The sequence below is a fragment of the Palaemon carinicauda genome, chromosome 38 (genome assembly GCF_036898095.1).
Source record: "Palaemon carinicauda isolate YSFRI2023 chromosome 38, ASM3689809v2, whole genome shotgun sequence".
In the NCBI taxonomy this organism is placed as follows: Eukaryota; Metazoa; Arthropoda; class Malacostraca; order Decapoda; family Palaemonidae; genus Palaemon; species Palaemon carinicauda.
The window spans coordinates 25,253,689-25,270,879 of NC_090762.1; the positions used below are offsets into that span (position 1 = coordinate 25,253,689).

The 17,191-nt window shown below is 40.6% G+C and overlaps 1 protein-coding gene across 1 annotated transcript in view; it reads right to left on the bottom strand.

Moving 5' to 3' along the window:
- Nucleotides 1–2,937: 2,937 nt before the first annotated feature.
- LOC137630483 (gamma-tubulin complex component 5-like) overlaps nucleotides 2,938–17,191 on the bottom strand; it is a 181,071-nt gene continuing 166,817 nt past the window's right edge. Inside the window, exons 17-18 of the mRNA XM_068361981.1 lie at nucleotides 16,088–16,244; nucleotides 2,938–3,677 (exon numbers count right to left, since the gene is read on the bottom strand). Of these exons, the coding sequence (XP_068218082.1) occupies nucleotides 3,586–3,677; nucleotides 16,088–16,244 (249 nt within the window). The 3' untranslated portion in view covers nucleotides 2,938–3,585. The remainder of the gene's footprint in view (nucleotides 3,678–16,087; nucleotides 16,245–17,191) is intronic.

The window sequence follows — 17,191 nt, forward strand, 5'->3', positions numbered from 1 at the left end:
GAATTTAATTTGATTTAAATTTAGGCCTTAAGCCAAGCACTGGGGCATCAAAGGCCATTCAGCGCTATATAAAGCAAATTACTCAACCATACCAGTACTCTCACATTTGGTATCATTTTAACTAATAAAACCAATTACACAACTTTCATACAATAAGATCTAAATGCAAGATAAGAGTTGATTAAAAGGATTAAAAAAAAAATTATTAAAATTAATTAAAGGTTGTGATATAAACCAATACTCTGCATGAATTCTTTCAAGCTCAGGGTATTACAATTTTCCCCGAGTGTATCTCAAAGTTTTGTCTTGGAGTAAATGTGTCCTCTGAAGATTTAAAACAGGAAAATCGACTAATATACGTTAAATATCTATCATCACTTGACAGGTATTACAAAGGGGGGATGTCTCTCTTCCCGAATCTTCATTAAATAATTGTGAATTGCATGTGTATAGCCAAGACACAGTTTAATTCAAATATTATCCTTCCTACTTGTAGAATTACAAGATGACCATTTATCCACTGAAGGGTGGATTTGTTCCAATTTTGTATTGATGATCAGTTCAGACCATCGAGCCTGCCACTTATTCTTACAGTGGAAATGTACCTTACCTTTAAGGTTTTTGTCAGGAATACTTATGGGGGATGAGTTAAGTAGCCCTGAAACTTCCTTAGCTGCCTTATCTACTTGTTCACTTCCATCCACCCCAACGTGGCAGGGAACCAACAGAAGTGAATATGCTTTCTAGACTGCAGAAATACTAACCCATCCTGCACCTCTTTTACTAGATGATGGCCTGGCATAATTTGTTTATATGAAAGTAAAACACCATTGGAATCCATAAAAAATTGAATAAAAACAATTTTGATTACCACTTTCATAAATCTCGGACTGCGAGAATTATTGCATACAGCTTAACAGTATATACTGAACAAGAGGGTGTTAGTTTCTTCCTAATAAAAATATCTCCTACCACAACTGCACTTCCAACTCCTGCAGCCAATTTGGAACATCAGTAAAAACATGTTTCTCACAATGTTGTGCAGCATGATATAAAAACTCACCTGCATTACCTTACTAGTAAGGTATTTTTCCCTCCAGCTGTTAAACATACATTAACAGTTGGACTACACCAAGGGAGAGCTTTGGGATATCCTACCTCTGCTATCTGTGCTGTTAACAAACCTATTTCTCTGGTGTCATTTTTCAGCTGTACTTCCAAAGGGTTGGTCACTGTGGATCTGTTAGGAGCTCGATCTAATGGAGTCCTAACATATTTATTATTAGGATTGGTTCTCAAAGCGAGGGACCTACCTAAAAACCTCAAACTCAACTCCTCTCTGTGGATGGAAAGGGGAGGCATGCTGGAATCCACATACAAACTATCAATGGGAGATGTTCTGTATGCACCAGTGCAGATGCAGAGCCCCATATTGTGAACAGCATCAAGTTTTTTAAGTAAAATCTTAGTAGCTGACAAATAAATTTGACATGCATAGTCTAACTTGCTCAGAAACAAAAATGTATAAATTCTAAGCAAAGTTGTTCTATTAGCACTCCACTCAAAATGTAGTACAATTTTCAAGATAACCCTGATGGATAGGTCATTTATATGGGGACCAAAGGTCATTTTCTTGTCAAAAATCATTCCCAAGAAACTTGACATTATCCTCATATGGCAAAATACTATCATTTAAGAAAAGGGTTGGGATCTCTTCTCTTTTACGAGTACAAGTAAAACGAATGGCTTTGGTCTCCTGAGGAGAGAACATGAATCCCCCAAAATTTGCCCATGCAGAAGCAGCATTTAGAGACATTTGAAGCTTCTGGCATGTTTTTAGTGCAGGTGATCCACTACAATAATTGGCAAAATTATCAACAAATAGTGACCCTTGTATACCAGGAGGTAGGTGACTCATGTTACTATTGATAGCAACAGCAAATAAAGTTACACTCAGTACGCCGCCTTAGGGGATACCTTTTTCTTAAATGTAGGATGAAGATAGTTCTGACCCTACTCTTATTTTAATTAATCAGCTTGATAAAAATTCTTCAAAAGAAAACATATGTCCTCCTATACCCCACGACGCCAACTGCTTTAAAATACAGTACCGTCCTTCCAGATGGTGTCGTAGGCCTTTTTGAGGTAAAAAAAAAAATAAAAAAAAAAGATGCCCACCACCTTGTCTTGGTTAGAAAAGGCATTTGAAAATTCCCATGATAACATCTTCAAAAGGGTCTAACATACTTTGGTTCTTCCTAAAACCAAACTGTCTGTTTGATAAAAGGCTTTTTGATTCTAGATACTGCACAAGTCTGTTGTTGATCATTCTCTCAAATAGTTTGCATATGCAACTAGTCAAGGCTATAGGCCAATAACAAGATGGCAGTTCAGGGTCTTTACCAGATTTGTGGCCAGGAATTATGATTGCAGAATACTAGGAATCAGATATATGAGAAGCCCAAAACCATTAGGGATTTCTAATAAAAATTCCTTAGTATCCACTGGGAGATGTGAAATAATTTCATATCAGATGCCATCCTCACCTGAGGCAGTCAGAGACAAGATAGAGATACAGTTCCACAGAATACTGTAATCCTATGAGTAAAATTTCATCTGCATATTATGTTAAACCATGTTATAAAACAAACCCACAGAACCAATATTTGTCTTCTACTGTTGCACAAATAGAAGTACAATAGTCAAAAGTTACGTTCAGCACAGTATTGCTGGAGTTACTAATACCCAGTGAATGCCGGGTAACAGTGAGGCCTCACCTTCACTACAATCTAAGCCCCCTAATTACTGTGGTTGTGCCTAATACCAATTAACTATATCACTCCTTAACACATTCTAGGTTCCTGTTGAGACTTAGCATCTATTTCAATTAGCATAATAGGGGGATTAGAAAACAGACATACCAAATATAAATACAGTACTTTATTACTATAACTGATCAATTTGCACATGAAAAATTGTTCAGCACCCATCTGAACAAATTCCTTAAGATTAAATTACAATGTACAGGACAAGGAAGATGAAGTACTTCAGATCCCTTTTTGATCATGGAAAGTAGTTCTACAATTACTGGTAAGTTTTTTTTATTCCAGTTTACTGGAAAATGAAATTCAAAGCACTTTATAAATGCAAGAGTATTTTATAGTACAATATTTATCAAAAAGACTTTTCATCTTCACACGTAACATTATGAAAATACTATACCTTGAGCATAAAGCTCCACTTCAATTAAACTGTATCATGTAAGAATGTTTTTGTAATATCCTCTAACTTGAGAAAAGTATAATTTGACTTACAAGAAGACAAATCTGCCCCTCTACCATGAAAAAGCTGCAGTGAAAGAAAAGGACCTTAAAATACACAAAATGAATTTCACCAATTTGTTTTAGCAGAAAATCTATGCAAGGATGTGAAAGAAGTTGATAAAAGAAATCTATGTAAATTTTGAATATTATACAGCACCATCATATAGAGTAAAAAAATGCACCAAACACTTATCATACTGTACAATTACACCCATGCAAATATACATACAGTATGTTAATGATGCAAATATAACCATAAAGGTTATATATCACCTTGAAACTCAAAACTTCCGAGACGATGGCTTAGAGTTTGCAGTGGCATCGAATTGGCTAAAGCATGAGTCAACCCTTCCACTGAAGAGGAAATAAAAGAGAAAAAGCATGAGCATTAGATTTTCCGTCTTGATCATTAATTCTCTTAATAAACATAAATCCTTATACTAACTTTTCTTAAATGAGAAAGAAATACCAGATTAAAAAACACTTTAAACTTTGTCATTTTTTCATTCAAGCATACAAACCATTCGACCTTCAAAATGGGGTTACTTACTCACTAGTGGGATTATGTCTCCTAAAACTAAACTGGCAGATTCTTATCTTCCTTGGACATGTCACCTTTCCTGGTCAGGTACAAGATCAAAGAAGGTACCGTAAATCCAGTACTAATCATAGGGATGTAGATGCTAGGGCATAGTCCAGTCCTGACTTAAAAGGAACCCAGTACTAGGACAGAAAACCTATCTTCCTAAGGGGAAGAGGGTATTGGCAATCACAAACTAGGCATATACAGAGAAATGTTTGGTAAGACATTGATTCATCCTCACCCTGGCCAGGAGTATGGATAAGTTATTTCTCGTCTGCAATAAAGGTGTTCCGTGATGTGACTCTCCAGAATCAGATGTTTGACTAGCATGTAATGGTTGTGGCTACTACAACCTCATGAGAGGGGAACAAGAGAGAAGTAGAAGCACCAGTCATTTTACCTTTCATCGACAGGATGCATAATAAATCCCGAGGGAGATAGGTGTTAACCCTTTTACCCCCAAAGGACGTACTGGTACGTTTCACAAAACTCATCCCTTTACCCCCATGGACGTACCGGTATGTCCTTGCAAAAACCTGCTATTTAAATTTTTTTATGCATATTTTCACTATTTTTGTTGAGAAACTTCAGGCATTTTCCAAGAGAATGAGACCAACCTGACCTCTCTATGATGAAAATTAAGGCTGTTAAAGCAATTTAAAAAAAATATACTGCAAAATGTGGTTGAAAAAAAATAACCCCTGGGGGTTAAGGGTTGGAAATTTCCAAATAGCCTGGGAGTAAAAGGGTTAAACAGCTACTGGGTAACCACCTTCAGATCCTACGTTCAGCTTCAGATATGCTGACAGGTAAATCAGAAGGCTACTGATAAGGCTAGGCTTGAATATTTTTCTGAGATGTCAGAGGTATGCAATAACCAAAGTTGCAACTGAAAGCAAGCAGGCTTGGCTTACTAATCCAGAATGAACAGTGTCTGGACACTTCCTTCTTGTTCCTGCTGGGGATAACGAAATCACTGCAAAGCTCACACACGAGGGTTCAAGTCCTCTTCAGGTAGCAATTAAGTGCCCTGATGTAACACTAAGCATCTTCGTGTCCACTTAAACAGAAGGATAGGATAAAGAAGTGCTCTTTAGAAAAGACCATACATTAATGTTAGCTTATCTTTGGCTACCTTGTACCCTGGTATATTTTTTCATTTCTTTGAAATAAACGTGCACTTTAGCATTCACTTCCAAAATATGTTATTTTTATAATAAAATAAATTTTTTAATATACTTACCAGCTCTGCTGCTCGACAGAAAAACTCTACGTTCAAAATCCGCCAGCGATCGCTATGCAGGTAGGGGGTGTACTTCAACAGCGCCATCTGTCGTGCAGGTACTCAGTACTCAATGTAAACACAGAACTCAATTTTCTCCTCGGTCCACTGGGTCTCTATTGGGGAGGAAGGGAGGGTCCTTTAATATATTATCACCGGGTAAGTATATTCAAAAATTTATTTTATTATAAAAATAACATTTTTCAATATTAAACTTAGCCGGTGATTATATAAGCTGATTCACACCCAGGGGGGTGGGTAGAGACCAGCATTAATTGTTTACATTATTATGAGCTAAGGATTTTGTATTTCATTTTAGCAGTTATTCAAAATAACAAACATAAAATAAATAAGTACCTGGTAAGGAAGTCGACTTGAACAATTACTCTGCCTTTTTAAGTACGTCTTCCTTACGGAGCCTCGCGATCCTCTTAGGATGCTGAGCGACTCCTAGGAGCTGAAGTATCAAGGGTTGCAACCCATACTACAGGACCTCATCAAAACCTCTAATCTAGGCGCTTCTCAAGAAAAGGATTTGACCACCCGCCAAATCAACCAGGATGCGAAAGGCTTCTTAGCCTTCCGGACAACCCAAAAACAACAATAAAAAACATTTCAAGAGAAAGATTAAAAAAGGTTATGGAATTAGGGGAATGTAGTGGTTGAGCCCTCACCCACTACTGCACTCGCTGCTACGAATGGTCCCAGGGTGTAGCAGTTCTCGTAAAGAGACTGGACATCTTTAAGATAAAAAGACGCGAACACTGACTTGCTTCTCCAATAGGTTGCGTCCATTATACTCTGCAGAGATCTATTTTGTTTAAAGGCCACTGAAGTTGCGACAGCTCTAACTTCATGTGTCCTTACCTTCAGCAAAGCATGGTCTTCCTCATTCAGATGGGAATGAGCTTCTCGTATCAACAGTCTGATATAATAGGATACTGCATTCTTTGACATAGGCAAAGAAGGTTTCTTAATAGAACACCATAAAGCTTCTGACTGTCCTCGTAAAGGTTTAGTTCGTCTTAAATAGAACTTAAGAGCTCTAACAGGGCATAAGACTCTTTCTAGTTCATTTCCAACCATATTTGAAAGGCTTGGAATATCGAACGATTTCGGCCAAGGACGAGAAGGTAGCTCGTTTTTGGCTAGAAAACCAAGCTGTAAAGAACATGTAGCCGTTTCAGATGAAAATCCGATGTTCCTGCTGAAGGCGTGAATCTCACTGACTCTTTTAGCTGTGGCTAAGCAAACCAGGAAAAGAGTCTTTAAAGTGAGATCTTTAAAGGAGGCTGATTGTAGTGGCTCGAACCTTTCTGACATAAGGAATCTTAGTACCACGTCTAAATTCCAACCAGGTGTAGCCAAACGACGCTCCTTCGTGGTTTCAAAAGACTTAAGGAGGTCCTGTAGATCTTTGTTGTTGGAAAGATCTAAGCCTCTGTGACGGAAGACTGCTGCCAACATGCTTCTGTAACCTTTGATAGTGGGAGCTGAAAGAGATCTTTCTTTCCTCAGGTATAATAGGAAGTCAGCTATTTGGGTTACAGAGGTACTGGTCGAGGATACTGATACTGACTTGCACCAGTTTCGGAAGACTTCCCACTTCGACTGGTAGACTCTAAGAGTGGATGTCCTCCTTGCTCTAGCAATCGCCCTGGCTGCCTCCTTCGAAAAGCCTCTAGCTCTAGAGAGTCTTTCGATAGTCTGAAGGCAGTCAGACGAAGAGCGTGGAGGCCTGGGTGTAACTTCTTTACGTGTGGCTGACGTAGAAGGTCCACTCTTAGAGGAAGAGTTCTGGGAACGTCCACCAGCCATTGAAGTACCTCGGTGAACCATTCTCTCGCGGGCCAGAGGGGAGCAACTAACGTCAACCTTGTCCCTTCGTGAGAGGCGAACTTCTGCAGTACCTTGTTGACAATCTTGAACGGGGGGAATGCATAAAGGTCTAGATGGGACCAATCCAGTAGAAAGGCATCTATATGAACTGCTGCTGGGTCCGGGATTGGTGAGCAATATATTGGGAGCCTCTTGGTCATCGAGGTTGCGAAGAGATCTATGGTAGGTTGGCCCCATGTGGCCCATAGTCTCTTGCACACATCCTTGTGTAGGGTCCATTCTGTTGGAATGATTTGACCCCTCCAACTGAGGCAATCCGCCATGACATTCATGTTCCCTTGGATGAACCTCGTTACTAGAGAAAGGTTTAGATCTTTTGACCAGGTGAGGAGGTCCCTTGCGATCTCGTACAACGTCATAGAATGGGTCCCTCCTTGCTTGGAGATGTACGCCAAGGCCGTGGTGTTGTCCGAGTTCACCTCCACCACTTTGCCTTGAAGGAGGGACTTGAAGCTTTTCAAGGCCAGATGAACTGCCAGTAGCTTCTTGCAGTTGATATGTAACGTCTTTGATTCGAGTTCCAAGTTCCCGAGCATTCCCGACCGTCTAATGTCGCACCCCAGCCCGTGTCCGATGCGTCCGAGAAGAGAACGTGGTTGGGGGTCTGAACAGCCAGGGGCAGACCCTCTCTGAGGTTGATACTGTCCTTCCACCAAGTCAGTGACGACTTCATCTTCTCGGAAATGGGGATCGAGAAGGCTTCTAGCGTCTTGTCCTTTTTCCAGTAAACAGCTAGGTGAAATTGAAGGGGACGGAGGTGTAGTCTCCCTAACGAAACGAACTGTTCCAGGGATGAAAGCGTCCCTATCAGACTCATCCACTGTCTGACTGAACATCGTTCCTTCTTTAGCATGTTCTGGATGCATACCTGGGCTTGACTTGTTCTGGGGGCTGACGGAAAAGCCCGAAAAGCTTGACTGTGAATCTCCATCCCTAAATACACTATAGTTTGGGATGGGACCAGTTGGGACTTTTCCATATTGACCAGGAGACCCAATTCCTTGATCAGATCTAGAGTCCACTTTAGATTCTCCAGACAGCGACGACTGGAAGAAGCTCTTAGAAGCCAGTCGTCCAAATAGAGGGAGGCTCTGATATCCGCTAAATGCAGGAATTTGGCAATATTCCTCATCAGCCTCGTAAACACAAGAGGAGCTGTGCTTAGGCCAAAGCACAGGGCTTGAAATGGGTAGACAACCTTTTCGTAAACGAATCTCAGAAAAGGTTGGGATTCTGGGTGGATGGGGACGTGAAAGTATGCGTCCCTGAGGTCTAAAGAGACCATCCAGTCTTCCTTCCTGACCGCTGCTAGAACGGACTTTGTGGTCTCCATGGCGAACGTCTGCTTTGTGACAAAGACATTCAGCGCACTGACGTCTAGCACCGGCCTCCACCCTCCTGTCTTCTTTACCACTAAGAAGAGACGGTTGTAGAAGCCCGGGGATTGATGGTCCCGGACTTTGACAACCGCTCCCTTTTCTAGTAAGAGAGACACCACCTGCTTCAAAGCTAGTCTCTTGTCTTCCTCTCTGTACCTGGGAGAGAGATCGATGGGAGACGTTGTTAGAGGGGGTTTGCGTACAAACGGGATCTTGTACCCTTCTCTGAGCAACTTCACAGATTGTGCATCTGCGCCCCTTTTCTCCCAGGTCTGCCAGAAGTTCTTGAGTCTGGCTCCCACTGCTGTCTGAAGAAGGTGGCAGTCAGACTCTGCCTTTAAAGGACTTGGTACCTTTCTTCTTCCCACGTCTCCCTTCGGCACGAGCACCTCCTCTGCTGGAGACTCTGCCACGAAAGGGCGGAATGAATCTGGACGCTGGAGTGTCCATCCTGGGTCTAGATACGGTAGGCAAAGGGGTGGCTTTGCGGGCAGAGGACGCAACCAGGTCATGGGTGTCTTTCTGAATCAAGGAGGCAGCAATCTCCTTTATCAAGTCCTCTGGGAAAAGGCACTTTGAGAGAGGAGCAAAAAGAAGTTCCGATCTCTGACACGGTGTTACTCCAGCTGACAGGAAAGAGCAAAGGTTTTCCCGTTTCTTGAGGACCCCGGATACGAACGAAGCCGCAAGCTCACTGGATCCGTCACGTATGGCCTTGTCCATGCAGGACATAATGAGCAAGGAAGCTTAATTGTCAGAAGGGGAGATCTTCCTGCTCAAAGCTCCCAGACACCAGTCCAAAAAGTTAAAGACCTCGAAGGCTCTAAACACTCCTTTCAACAGATGGTCTAAGTCTGAAGGAGACCAACATATCTTAGAGCGTCTCATGGCTAGCCTGCGGGGAGAGTCTACTAGACTTGAGAAGTCGCCCTGGGCAGAGGCAGGAACTCCCAAGCCGAGAACTTCTCCCGTGGCATACCAGACGCTCGATCTGGAAGAGAGTCTCGCAGGGGGAAACGTAAATGCTGTCTTCCCTAGGTCCTTTTTGGACTGCATCCAATCTCCTAAAACTCGTAAAGCTCTCTTGGACGAGCGGGCGAGGACGAGTTTCGTAAAGGCAGGCGCGGATGACTGCGTGCCTAAAGCAAACTCTGACGGAGGAGAGCGTGGAGCCGCAGACACAAACTGATCAGGATACATCTCTTTGAACAGAGCAAGAACTTTTCTAAAGTCCAAAGAGGGTTGCGTGGTCTTGGGTTCGTCGATGTCCGTATGTGGGTCGTCAATGTGTGCAGCGTCGTCATCATCAGAGAGTCCATCATCTGAAAATTGAGGAGGAAGCGGCAAAGGAGTAGGAATCGGCTGGTCAGCTGATTCCGGCAGCACGGGTGCACGCGTGACAGAACCGGACGCAACGTCATGGAACTGTTGCCCAGTCTGTGAACTGGCAACAACCATAGCAGCGCGGAGACGCAAAGCGTCTACTCCAGACTGTCTAGTCTGATGTGGGCGAGTAGAGGTAACCACACTGGGTTGCGGAGGTTGACGCACCGCGTCAAAACAAAACAACTTAGACTGTTGTTGTACCTCGCGAACGTCAACGGAAGGTTCCGTGCGTCGCTGAACGTCAACATGCGGCTGGCAGGGTACACTGGAACGCATGGGTGGCGGGACTCTCACAGCTGGAGTGCGGGAGAAGGTAGCCTCAGCGTCCACCGGACGCACAACCGTGGGTGGTTGTAGGCTAGAGGTTGGTGCAGCGTCAACCTTCTCCGCACGAAAGTCCTGCATCAATGACGTTGACTGTGACTGCATGGTCTGCAGCAAAGACCACTTAGGGTCTACAGGAGCAGGTGCGGCAAAAGACGGTGTTACTGCCTGATGCGGTACCGCTTTGCCTCTCTTAGGAGGTGAGCAGTCGTCGGAAGACTGCAGCGAGTCCGAACTGACCCAGTGGCTACAACTGGGCCGTTGGACTTGCGCGGAAGGGACCGACTTGCGCTTAAGAGGCCGCGAGACCATGGTCCATGGTTTCTTACGAGAAACCTCTTCCGCAGACGAGGAATAAATGGGCTCTCTCGTCTTCGTGTGGGTGGGGCGATCTTGGGTAGATACCCCCGAAACCACGGAGGGAACATCTGTTCGCTGATTAAAGCCTCTCGAACCCTTTGGTCGTACGACATTGCTTCTCCCCTGGGCTTGGGAGCTTGCAAGAGGTCCCGGACTGGGAGGACGACAGGCACGAACAGACGAACCCTCAAGCGCAACACTATCCACAACACTACCACTCACTTTATCACTACCCACTGCACTCTTACACTTCAGCTCCTTGACGTCTGCCATGAGCTGGTTACGGTCACTAGCCAAGGACTCGACTCTCTCACCCAGAGCTTGTATGGCACGCATCATATCTGCCATCGAGGGTTCTTGAGTGCAAGAAGGGGGATCAGGAGCAACCACTACAGGGGAAGGAATAGGTTGTGGGGCATGAGGAGAGGAAAATTCAACGGAGCGAGATGAACTTCTCCTGACTCTATCTCTCTCTAGCCTACGTGTATATTTCTGGAATTCGATAAAATCGAATTCCGAAAGCCCAACGCATTCCTCACATCAATCTTCCAATTGATAGGTTTTATCCCGACAATTGGAACAAACGGTGTGAGGATCGATAGAGGCCTTCGGAAGACGCCTTGAACAGTCCCTAGCATTACACTTCCTGAATTTAGGGACTTGAGAAGGGTCAGCCATTTTGAATTAGTCAAAGGGGAATTCAAAACTATCCAAAGTCATCAACAAATAATCCGATATCAACAAAAGAATGCAAGGATTTATTGAAGATAAAGCCTGCAAAGCGAAAGCTCAAAACTAGAAACGTGTACTTCACCAAAAAGTTGTGAAAACCAATCCAGTTAGCAACAGCGAATTTAGTAGGTCTTGCCGGTGGCACGACAGAGAGAAAATTGAGTTCTGTGTTTACATTGAGTACTGAGTACCTGCACGACAGATGGCGCTATTGAAGTACACCCCCTACCTGCATAGCGATCGCTGGCGGATTTTGAACGTAGAGTTTTTCTGTCGAGCAGCAGAGCTGCAGCTTATATAATCACCGGCTAAGTTTAATATTGAAAAAAGCCAGTTTCATCAACCTTGAAGATGAGGTCTGGAGGAATTCATGCTTCACCGATGATATTCTTCAAAGTTACAAGAAATTTTTTGACAAAAGTTTCAGCAGCAGCAGCAGCTTCTTACTGAATTATAATGTTGTGGAAGCTAAAATGCTTCTTTAATCTTTTAAACCACCTATGACTTTTGCCAAATGAAGTGGCCTTTTCTTGGATCAGTAAATGGCTCACAAAAATCCATTCATACAATTGCTTTTCTAACCAAAGGTATAATTACCATTACCTTTTACCATAAATTATGCAATAGTCACATTTAAGATACAAGTTTTATATAGAGCTTCTTCAGTAACATACTGAACAATGGGGCCTTTGTAGTGGAAAATGGTGGACACTGTTCTACGAGCCCAGCGAAAAGTGTGTAGAATTTTATGAATTTTTCTCCCTGTCATATCACTTAATAATGTCCGATTTATCTTGCATCATAAAGACATGACTCTTGGATTCACTACCTTAAATTCTTTGGGAGGGCCATGGCTAAAATCAAGAAAGATTGCCAAGATTAAAAAGGATAAATTCAACATGTACGCAAAGCACAAGAGAGCACTTGTAAACAATTAAATACAGTACAGTACTAACTCGCAGCCCTTCTAGACGGAACAAGTGGGAAGCTGTTCAAGATTTTTTCTGTTATTTTATTATCATATAAAAATCATTATTTTAAATTATTAATGTGATACTGAATTTATTTTCAACATCATCATCATCATCATCATCATCTCCTCCTATGCCTATTGATGCAAAGGGCCTCTATTAGATTTCGCCAGTCGTCTTTATCATGAGCTATTAATTCAATAATTCTCCATTCATCACCTACTTTGCACTTAATAGTTCTCAGCCATGTAGGCCTGGGTCTTCTAACTCTTCTAGTGCCTTGTGGAGCCCAGCTGAACATTTGGTGAACTAATCTTTCAGTGCAAAGAGCAAACCCAAACCATCTCCATCTACCCCTCATCAAGTTCTCTTATAGTCTCATTTCTAATATCCTTCTGAGAGCTTTGTTCTCAAATCTACTAAATCTATTGGAGATTGTTTCATTGTAATACCACGACTTATGTCCTTAGAGTAACACCGATCTCACTAAACTCATATATAGTCTGATTTTTATATGTAATTTCTGGCAATTTGATTTCCAAATTTTACTTAACGTAGCCATTGTCTGATTTGCTTTAATCAATCTTTCACTAAACTCTAATTTCAAAGACCCTGTATTGGATATCATAGTTCCTAAAAACTTGAATGATTCTACCTCATTAATCATTTCTCCTTGCAATGATATTTCATCTTCAATTGCATACTGTACTCTGTTTTCATCATCTCTGTCTTTCCTCTATTCATCTTCAGCCTAACTTCATGTGATATTTCATATGTTCTGGTAAGTAAGTATTGCAAATACTGTGGTGTTTTGCTAACAAGGACAGCATCAAGTACATACTCTTGGTCTGTTAAATTAAGTAAGCATTGCAAATACTGTGGTGTTTTGCTAACAAGGACAGCATCAAGTACATACTCTTGGTCTGTTAAATTCCTATTACCAATCCAGTCCAATCCTTCTCCAACATCTCTGACTGTTCTACGCATTACAAAATCCACGAGGAGGATTAACAACATAGGTGACAAAACATTCCCTTGGAGTACTCCGCTGTTCACTGGATATTCATTTGATAAAACTAAATTAACATCAACTTTACACTTGCTATGCTCATGCACAGACTTAATCATATTTACATATTTAAGAGGAATTCCATAATAATTTAGGGATCTACATAAAATTGGCCGTTGCACACTATCAACGGCTTTTTCATAGTCCACAAATCTCATCAAAAAGGGATTTCTAAAGTCTTCTCATTGCTGTACAACATGTCTCAAGATGAAAATTTGGTCGGTGCAACTTCTACCTTTATTACATCCTGCTTGTTTATCTCTAAGCTATTCATCAATTTTTCTCTCCAGTCTGCGAAGAATAAGCATATTATATATTTTCATAACAGCTGACATAAGTGTTATGCCTCTGTAATTATTGTCAGTCAGGTCTCATTTTTTAGCTATTTTCACCAACATTCCCAACTCCCATTCATCAGGTTTTGCCTTTTAATGCCCTATTCTACAAAATAATCTTGCAAGTAGTCTGGGAGTCACTTCATTTTTGGCCAGTATCAACTCGGCAGTTATTCCATCGTATCCAGGAGCTTTCCATCTCTTTAGTTTTTTGAGGATAGCTTTGACTTCAAACACACTGAATTCACTCAAGGGCACATCAAGGGCTTCATCAGTTTCAGGTGTATCAATCAAATTATTCCCTTCGTATCTCCCATTCATAACCTCACTAAAGTGTTCCATCCAACGCTGTCTTTCTTCATCATCTGTTGCTAAAGAACCATCTCTCTTTTTGATGGGTATATGCTTCTTCATCTTGGCCCCAGTCGGAATTTCATTAACAATTCCATGAGCAATTCTTACACCACAGCCACTTCCTGAATTCATAGCTTTGTCAACCTCATCTGCTTTAATGTCTAAATATTCTCTCCAGTCATTCCTGGCTTTTCTTTTGACCTCACTGTCAAAACTAGAATACAGTACTTAGCATGCTCTACCTTGTAATTTTCATTACTTCCTCAAAAACTTTCAACAATCAATTTCTGTCTTTGTCTCCTCTTTATAGTATCCCAAGTATCATTTGATATCCTTGGCTTTCTCCTTGTTACTGCGTGTCCCAAGACTTCACCACCAACTGACTGATATGTGTTCTCAATATCACACCATTCTTCATTAATTGTCTGTTCTTCATCTCTTAAAGTTTCTAGACTGCAAATCGATTCCTACTTAAAAGTTTCTGAGACTGCAAATCAATTCCTATTTTGGCTTACAGTATATTTATTTCAACTTTAAAATTTACAGGTCAAGCATTGAACATAAACTGTTAACAACCATTCACAATTTAGTTGTCTGACTTAACGAAACGAAGTCAACAGCCTAGTTAGGAAAAAATATATACCCAAATCTATACTGTATGCCCACAAGAAGGATCAAAATGAGGTTGTCAAATATAGCATAAATGTTTTACTTTATGCATATTTATATTTTCAGTGTACTTTATATAAAGTACTACTATCATCAAATTGAATATATGTATTTACTAATTTTATAAAGAGAATCTTGTTTAGTTTTTAATGCTTTTTTTTCATCGTTTTGAGTGACATAAAGCCGGAAGTGACGTAAGTCAAATTGACATAAATTGGGGCACTGATGTAATCTGGAATCAGACCCCAGCCCATCTCATTCTATGACTGGGAAATAATCTCTGGTACCGGAGACCAATCATCATAACAGTGAATGATGCCAACAAATTTAGTTAGCTAATAATATATAGTCCTAATTTTAAACCATGAATAAATATTATATAAATTAGTTTCCTAAGTATTTCCTCTTTCAGAGGTACTGAAGTATCTCATGACAAAAGAGTGACCGAAGCTGTACTTTAGTTTACAAAGTCACAAAAGAACAAAATTGTTAAGCATGGGACTAGAATATGGGTGCTCTTAAAGATAGCCATTACTATGATAATTAATCTATTACAATACATACAATCTAGTTAATAGGGAAAATGCATAACAAGAAATTCTGGATACTGGTAACTTGATTGATTAAGAGTTTTCTGGCATCTTGACATCAAAGGTCATTGATGGCGATAGAGTTTGTTATAAATAAAGAATAACAGGAAATTCAATTCAAAACCATAAAAACAAACAGGTCAGTATAAAAGTTAAATAGCTTTCAGAAAACCTGCTTTTGAAATACTGTATATCTAAAAATAACGTTAGCATAGTACAACATATCCTTCCTAAGAATCTTGGCAAGGATGAACCTGCCATCCTTATCTCAAGCCTCAAAGAGATATTTACATCTCAGGGTACTAAAAGTGGGACATTCGGTCAACAAATGCCTCGGTGTAATATTGCAACCTGTTGGCCAGTCATCAGAAACTTGTGTCTCAACCAAGTGTGACCAATGTGGAGATGACAAAGTAGTCTCCCACTTTCAGGGCATCATTTTGTACCTCCAAGGAGATATAACACTCGTTATTTCTCTCATTTTATTTAAATCTTAAGTATCGCAATGCTGTATTATAAAACAAACTCTTAATGCTTTGTAAAAATTCAATACAGAGGATGTGATACCTTCTTGGTAATAACTCGGCTGCGTCATTCTTCGTCAGTAAATCTGTCTCCTTATTTCCAAACACACCTAGGAGTGCCAGAACCCAAGAAAATTTAACTACTATACCACTACAGCCAATAATAAGGAGTCATTCTAAAATCTTTAAAACTAAAAGGTTACTGGAATTTAAAAATCTATATAGCTTATAGGACACCCCTTCCTTCACTAAACATTTTATAAAATTGAGGCACACTAAAAGAAGCAAAAGAAAAAGTTCAACTTACAATGCGGAAGAATATGTTTCTCAGTGAGGTGAGAGAGAATGCCGACCAAGAATCTGTGAATTTGCACGTATTCTGCTTCCAATGATGATAATTCTTCACTGCTAACCCTCATTTCTTTTTTCCAAAGCCGGGAAACCTTTTGTGTGAGCAAGAAGACCTGAAAAAATGGAAAGTTCTAAAACAAACAATATAAACTCCTGCCATTAAAATAAAAAAAAAATATTAATATACTATAACATATCCTAAAAGTGATTCGTATTTTTCCTGAAGGGGAGAAGCAGTGTGGAATTAAATACCTACCACATTATGGCCAATGCTTTAGTATTCATTTCACCTTCTTCCCCCTTATCAGTTTGAGACACCAAGTATTCATAACAGAGAGAAGATGTAGTAGATTTTTTCATTAATTTTTTAACAACCTAAGTTTTTCATTTTACCCCCCATTTACATATTTTCCATAATTCTGTCATTTTCAGAAATGTTGAGACAATTCAATTGTGGGTAACTTCCCTTCCCTTTCCTTGATTTTGAGGTATGAGAGATAACTGGTGGGGACCTGATGGTGCATGTCCTAGCATTTGAGAAGTAGATGACATGGAGATAGTTAAGCCTTGTCAAAGAGTAAGCTTTAAATCAACAATAAGAAGAGCCCAATCACAATGGTAGTTAGGTTCATAACCTTTATCAGTTAATTAATGTAAAGCCACCAGTAAGAATAGAAGGGTGGATTTTAATGAAAGTGACAGTGAAATAGAAAAGAATGAATGATTGGGAATTATCTGGCATCATAACATCAAAAGGTCATTGGTGCCGATTGGAGTATGCATAATAAACAATAATTTAAGATGGAAGAAAACAAATTAATAAATAGCTGAACAGTTTTATTTTTAGAAAACTTGGAGCCATTCAAATCTGCCCATCTCATAATTCAATCGATCATGGGCTGAAGCTTTCTTTCAACTGTTGCCATTCTTGCTCCTGCAAATGAAACCGAAAGGTCATCCACGATGAGCGAGGGGAAAACATCATCTGGAATCCCACACCCATTAATTGCTAGCACGCTGCCCTATAAGACTCCCTCTTTCTGGCATTTTCTTTCAGACA